Here is a 7,229-nt window from a genome sequence, read left to right as displayed (position 1 = left end):
GAAAGAAATATATGCAGAAAGTCATTTTATTAGGACTCTCAGTTGCAGAACACAGAAATCTAACTTGAAACAGCTTAAGCAAAAACATATTATTTATCTTTCATATAAAGTGGAGCAGTGGGGCCAGGCTCAGGGCCAAAGGATTGAAGAATTCAAATGTCTGCCTTTTCCCCTCCTCTCTCATCTTCACTGTCTACTGGCTTCATTTCTGGAGGACCACTGGAACCACGGCTACTTGCAGCTGTGGGCATTCTTTTGTAAAAAAACTTGAAAAAAAATTCTGTCTCAGAAGGTGGGTAGCCCAATGTCATGCTCCCAGGTACTCAATAAATACTAATTTGTTGAGAAACTGAATAACAATAAAAAAATTGACAAAATTCTCTTAATCAAATGTTTGGGGTCTTCACTGACACTACTAAGCTGGTTATAGGAAGCTTATTTTGTAAGTTAAAGAAGTATCAATAAACTTAGAGTACACATCCCACCTTTCTATTTGAACAGCTTCATTTCCATTGTCCTTGCTCACATTACCTTTTGATCTCTAAAGTAGAGAAGCAAGCAATGTACATGCCCAGGCAAACAACCCCCCGTAACTTGGGCAGAGCTTGTGGTAACATGGGAGGAGGCTGAGCTCTCTAGACTTTTTTTGCAGTGAACTCCTCAGACCAAAAAAGTCCCCTGTCTTTATTTCATTTCTCCCCTGCAAACATATTTTCTAGATTCCATGTCAGGCTCAGATCTCAAAACCTTAAGCCTCTTTAACCACATATCATTTTTAAAAACTAGGGTTACCTGCATTTATGAAGGCTAGATGTTTTCATGTTAAATGGTAAAGTACATGATTGTAAGTTCTTAAGTCCAGCAGTGATCTGTGGTATGAACTAAAGAAAGAGAGAAACCACAAAGTTCATCATCTTTCTGTTTTCCAAGACAGACTTTAAGATAAAGATTATGACCACTATTGGTGACATGGTCTGAAGACAACATAATAACCCGAAAAAACTTCGCTGTGCATATTGTAAGGAGACATTTTATTCTGAAGTTGTCAAGACATGGAAGACATGAATAATTGGTTTTAGTTAAAATTGCATTTTATAGTGACTTTCTGTTAAGAAATTCCAAAGGGAATAGAATGATTTCTGAGCTATCTTTACAAAGCAGTGTTGAAAATCTTGTTCTAAAATTGTCAGAACAATTTTTTTCATAGAATAATCATACTCTGATGAAGTCAAGTAAAGATATCAATGGCACCCAAATAACATTGCAAAACAATTTTTATTCTAGAGCAATGCACATATGTTAAAGTATCAAATTCAAAGAGTATATTATGGATTTAAAAATAGAAAAGTAAAAAGTTCTAGTCTTAAAAACAAATGATAGTGATGATTACCAAGTGAGACTATTCTTTTTCTGTGACTTCCCATGCTCCCTATCAGTGTTCTGTTGTCTGTGGTACTTGCCTTCCCCCATGACTAAAGACTTCAGTAGGTTATCTTCCAGTAGGATTTGTGCTTAACTTAGAGATCACTTAAATGATGGCTTTTCCTCCTCTCCCCTGGCCCACTTATATCCAAGGACTCCTAAACTGATGAATCCTGAACTCTGGGCCTTCTCAGGTCAGGCTTTCTCTTCTCTTTGGGGGTGCCTCTGTGTGCCCCATATAGCTGCTACAGTACAGTCCTTCTCTATAAAGGTTGAGTATAAAAGTGAGTGGAGCCTTGACAGCCAATTGGAGATCACCAGTGTCTTGTCAGCTTGGAGGCCACTATATTTGTCAAAAGGGACACTTTTTTATTGTTCAGTTCATTGTGCATGAATTGTAGTAAGGTTGTTACAGAAAAATAAAAAGCTAATATAGAGATTCTTTTCTGATAGATCTAAACTCTTGAAAGAATGCTGTTGGTTGTATTTCTCTAGACTAATTTGCAATTAACTAACTGAAAACAACTTGTGTATAGACATAAGAGATCCCTACCACAAAATAATGAGTCCTCTGTGTAGCATTTACATCTGAGAGCATATTGAAACAGTCTTTAATTTCAAATAATATCAAGGCTAACACCCTTGGTTTTCCAAGCTACTTTAGGTCTTGTTTAGTAGGGATACTGGTTTTCTTTATTTAATTCTCTTGTGTACAGCAAAGTAGCTTTGCTTCAGGTTGCTGGGGTGTGCCTATGCCCAAGCCTGCATCATGATTCTGGAGTAGAAGAGGGTCCCCTGTTTCACCATATTCAACATATCTGAGGTTGTGGCATTCAACACACTGAGGAGTTGAACTTTTTAGAATTTTTTTGGAGACAGCACTTTAAATAAAGCACTTAAGAACCAAAAAGCTCAGTTCAGTGAAATTCAACACAATGCACAAGCAAGAGGTAAAGACCAAGAAGAAGATGAAGATGGTTTTCTCAGTGGGTTTGGAGATGAAGCAGTCTACAGTGTTGGGACAAGGCTTCAAATCGCACTTCATAAGGTAGGGGACACTAAAGCCCCTATACAACTTATAAAACAAAACAAGGAAGCCAATTTCAAAACCAGTTTTGACAATGAGGCTAATCAAATAGGTGTACCATAGGCCCCCATCCATGGTGCCTGGGCTGTCATAGAGTTTCTTTCCATGTTTTTTTTCTCTCCCCTCACAATAGGCCACATGTAGAACTACTAAGAGAGAGGGCGTGGAGACCATGATCAGCTGTAAAGCCCAAAGTCTGATCTGGGAGACCGGGAAGAAGTAGTCAAAGCACACATTTCCACAGCCAGGCTGTCTAGTGTTGCACTCAAACTCTTTCTGTTCATCCTTCCACACGTGCTTTGCAGCCACTATGTAGACCAGCAACCGAAGGATAAACATAACAGCTAGCCAGATGCGCCCAATCCCAGTTGAATATTTATTTACTCCACTTAGGAGGTCTCTGAGGAACATCCAACTCATGACTTAAGCTCTCAAAAAGGCAAGACTCTGTGAAAGAAAACAATTTTATTGTGATTCATGAATTTCTATTCTGTTAATTATTTGAGCAACTTTGGAAGATAAACTCCAAAAGGAGATGACACAACTGATCCATGGACACAACTGAGATCCCATTCCCACTTTAATTTGGAATTTTATTTTATTGCTGTACCCTCACTCAACCCCATTTTCAAACAATTCTTCTTGGCAAAAGTCTCTACTATTTCTCTAGAAAAATAGAGGGGTTATATTACTAATCAAAAAAGATCTAGATATGAATCCAAAGGTGAACCTGGTAACTATATATCCTTCCCTTGCCAGATTATTGAATCTGTAGTCTCTATTCTCTTTCTCTAATTTGTTAGTAACCCTCTCCAATCCTTAAGCACCATTCCCTGTCCTTACATGCTCCTACTTCCTATATTTCACACCCCTGAGCTTGCCTACAATTTGAAAATACAAGGGGAAAATCTCCAATGTGAACTTCTTTGAAACTCCTATTTCCTTTCTCTCCAGACAGACTTATACCCACACCCTATGTAATAGTTTGGATGTGAGATGTCCCCCAAAAGCTCAGACAGTGCAAGAAGGCTTAGAGATGAACTGGTTGGGTTATGAGCGAGAGATTAAAACTGAGTGGTAACTGAAGGTGGGTAGGGTGTGGTGGGAGGAGTTGTGCCTTTGGGGTATATATTCTATATCTGGTGAGTGGTATGTGTCTGTCTCCCTTCCCCTCAACCCCCCTCCTTCCTGCCATGATGTGTTGAGCTGTTTCCCTCCACTACCCTGCTCCACCATGATGTACAATCTCACCTCAAGCCCCAAGAAATAGAGTCAGCCATGTGTGGACTGAGACCTTTGAAACTGTGATTCACCCAAATAGACTTGTTCCTCTAATTGTTCTTGTCAGGTCTTTTGGTCGCAGCCATGAAAAAGCTGACTAAAATACCCAACTTACTGTTTCTACCTAGTTTGGAGTGATCAGTCTCCTCCTTGCCTCAAAATAACAATTTCAGCTTTGCATCCCATTCTTATCTGTTCTCTCTGTTGTATATTATGTGTCTTCAACCTCTCCTGTCCTTCATCTCTCAGCATACAAGTAAGTATGTGCTGTCTTTTTAGTAAAGGGAAGAGGATCTTCATAGCATTATCTGTCAACCTTTCTTTTATCCCTTTTTTCTACCTTTCTCAACAATTACCCTTCAATTCAGTGAGTCTACTTTTGTTGCTCACCATTGTACTTCCCAATTACTACTATCACTTTAAATCTTCTGGATTCTTTGGATGTCATTTAATTTTTTGGTGTTGTGACAATGTCGTTGTTGGTAAAGATGGCGCCCTGAGCGCTTCTCTTCCAGGAGCTCAGGGTTGTTGGTAAAGATGGTGCCCAGAGTGTTTCTCTTCCAGGAGCTCAGGTCCATGACGCACTGAATGGCGCGCGAACTGTCACCTCTAATCCCTGTGAATGGTGCGAACTTTGAGTGGCACGCCTCCAGTCCCTGAAGTGGTGCGAACTCTCGGCCAATGAAGAAGTAACAGCCCACTTGCATTGCTCCTCCTCATCCTGCGTTAAGCCCATAAATATCAACACCCTGTTCTTGCTCACTCTCTTACTCTCCCTTTCTTTCTTAGTCTCCCCTCTCTTTTTTTTTTTAATTTTTTTTTGAAAGAGAGAGAGAATTTTTTAATATTTATTTTTTTTAGTTACTGGCGGACACAACATCTTTGTATGTTGTGCTGAGGATTGAACCTGGGCCGCACGAATGCCAGGCAAGCGTGCTACCGCTTGAGCCACATCTCCATCCCCTCTCTTTCTCTCTCTCCCTCTCCCCCCTCCCCTCTCCTCTCTCTCTTCCCCCTCTCCTCTCTTCCCCCTCTCCTCTCTTCCCCCTCTCCTCTCTTCCCCCTCTTCTCTCTTACTTTACGTCTCTTACTCTCCCCCTCTCTTCCTCCCCCCCCCTCCTCCCCCCACCCTTCTCTTCTGCTACTGGCTGCTACAGTCCTGCTAATAAAATCTCAGACAGGTAAATGGTTGTTTTGGCTTGTTGAGTTTATGGAGCTTTTCCACCATTTCTTACAGTTGTACTTGTGTTCTTGAAACTATCTTGTCTTTCTGTTGTTCTGCCTCCTTTGATTGTTTTAAAAATTCTGTCCCCTCTGACTGTCACCTAGATGGCCCACAGACATTCCAAACTTAATATGTCCACAGTGAATTTATTATGTTCCCTGTCCTCTGAATTTATTATGTTCCCTGTCCTCTGATTTCATTATCTTGTTGCATGGTATACCAACACCCAAGCACCCACATTAGAAATTTCATATTTATTCAAGACTCTTCTCCCATGGCCTTATATAAAATTTCTTACCAAGTTCTTATAATTTAGCCTAAACATCTCTCAAGTGCATCTCCAAGTCACTCACCTACACAGTCCTCTCATTACTTCCTGTCTCCAGTCTTATCTCCTTGCCTCTCCTCAGTGCTGTTTGGTTCTCTTAAACCTTTCATTAACCTCTCTTACTCTTTTCTCTGTAAAGGCCAATAGGAAAGTGAGGATCCTTGTTTTTCATTTCAGTGACATTGTCTTTCTATCACTGCTTCCATCTTGTCTTATGACTGAACTCCATGGGATGGTCCTGAGTTTTTATTTATTGGGCCCATCAGATGCTCTGCACTGTATAGTGCTTTTTGAAGTGATCTGTCACAACCACCTTGAAATATAGGCTTTTTTTTTTTTTTGTCTGTCAGTTTTATGGTGGTGGCCATTTTGTTCTTCCAGATGAGAAGGCAGTTTCCGGGAAATTAAGTCACTTCCCAAGGATACAGAGTAAGATACAGAGCAGGGTTCAAGTTCAGTTTCCAATACTCTACAACAGGACTTATCAACAAAGGCACCAGTGACATTTTGGGCTGAATAACTGTTTCAGCAGCTATCCTGTGCATTGTAGGATTGTTTAGCAGCATCCTGGCCTCCAGATGACTTGTAACCTCCCTACCATTTATGACAAAACCCTCCATACATTTCCAAATGTACCAGGCAGGGGTGGGAGGCAAAATCTCCCTAGTTGGGAATCGCTATTAACTTGCTACAGTATCTAGAAGATGTGGGCTGGAGTTCCAGGCCTGCCACTAAATTACCAGGTAAAAATTTTGTTATTTCTCAGGTGAAAACATTTCCTTTTCAAGTCCCATTTCCTATTGTAAAAATTAATTCCTTTTTTGTTTTCTCCATAGACTCAGACAAAGGAGTATCATGGAAATGATGCTGTAATGAGATTCAGGGAATTAAGAAAATTGGGATATTGTTCCAATAGCACACCTGTCAGAACTGATCCCATTCTCTCTTACAGATCGAACTATACAGAGCAAGCCCAAATACTAAAGCTGTGAGAAGATGAAGGTTAAGAGCTATTTTCAGACAAAACAAAGATACATGTACACAGTGCTCTATTCAACAGAGAATGTATACTTCAATGTCCTTGGTTTTCAGAACACAAACAAAATTACATTAAATAAAAAGTATCCTTAAATCTACCTGAAAGGTTAGTGTCTATATGAATCGTTAAAACAAAATCCCATAGATTAAAAAGGGGGGACAAATGGTTCCTATAACATATCTTTGGACATTTGTCCATATTACTCAGAGGGATGTTCATGTAATGTTACAAAACATTTGAAAGTACCCTGTTGGACGTTTTAGAGAAGGAAGGAAGGTAAGAATAGATCCAGACTGCATTGTTGAAAAAGAAGCTGTGAGAGCCAAGCATGATGACCTATACCTGTAATCCCAGCAACTTGGGGAGCTGAGGCAGGAGGATTGCAAGTTTAAGGTCAGCCTCAGCAACTTAGTAAGACCCTGTCTCAAAAAAAAAAAAATAAAAAGGATGGGATGTGCCTCAGTTGTAAACTCTAGTACCCAAAAAATGAATGGATAGATAAATGAAAAGCAGTAAGAAAGCAATTGATCTTTGACTAGAATCAGACAACTGGCACCATCAAATGTCAGGATTATGACTTTCACTGGACAGATAAATGCCCCTCCTATTTTCAGACATTTTGCTGATGGAAGACAATGGCTTTTCTCATGATAGAGTGGTGCCCTAACATTAGTTCACTTTTAACTGAGGTGATTTAGCATAGTTGGTAAAAGCCTGAGCACAGTGTAATTTATATCTCTTCTTAGAGGAAACCAGGCCTATAAGGCCAAATATTATGTGATTCTACTTCTATGAAATATCTAGAATAGAAAAATTCCATAGAGACTCAGAAAGTAAAGGCAACCAA

General features: G+C 39.8%; 1 protein-coding gene across 1 annotated transcript; it reads right to left on the bottom strand.

Annotated features, from left to right (window-relative positions):
• Positions 1-1,253: 1,253 nt before the first annotated feature.
• Positions 1,254-2,947, bottom strand: Gjb7 (gap junction protein beta 7). Its single transcript, XM_005343013.4, has one exon. It carries the CDS (start codon positions 2,927-2,929, stop codon positions 2,306-2,308), a length of 624 nt encoding a protein of 207 aa, XP_005343070.3. The 5' UTR covers positions 2,930-2,947; the 3' UTR covers positions 1,254-2,305.
• Between the last annotated feature and the right edge of the window lie 4,282 nt (positions 2,948-7,229).

The sequence above is a fragment of the Ictidomys tridecemlineatus genome, chromosome 8, assembly GCF_052094955.1.
Source record: "Ictidomys tridecemlineatus isolate mIctTri1 chromosome 8, mIctTri1.hap1, whole genome shotgun sequence".
Classification (NCBI taxonomy): domain Eukaryota; kingdom Metazoa; phylum Chordata; class Mammalia; order Rodentia; family Sciuridae; genus Ictidomys; species Ictidomys tridecemlineatus.
Note: the sequence above shows the minus strand (reverse complement) of the source record. Positions and strands in the feature narration are given on the sequence as shown.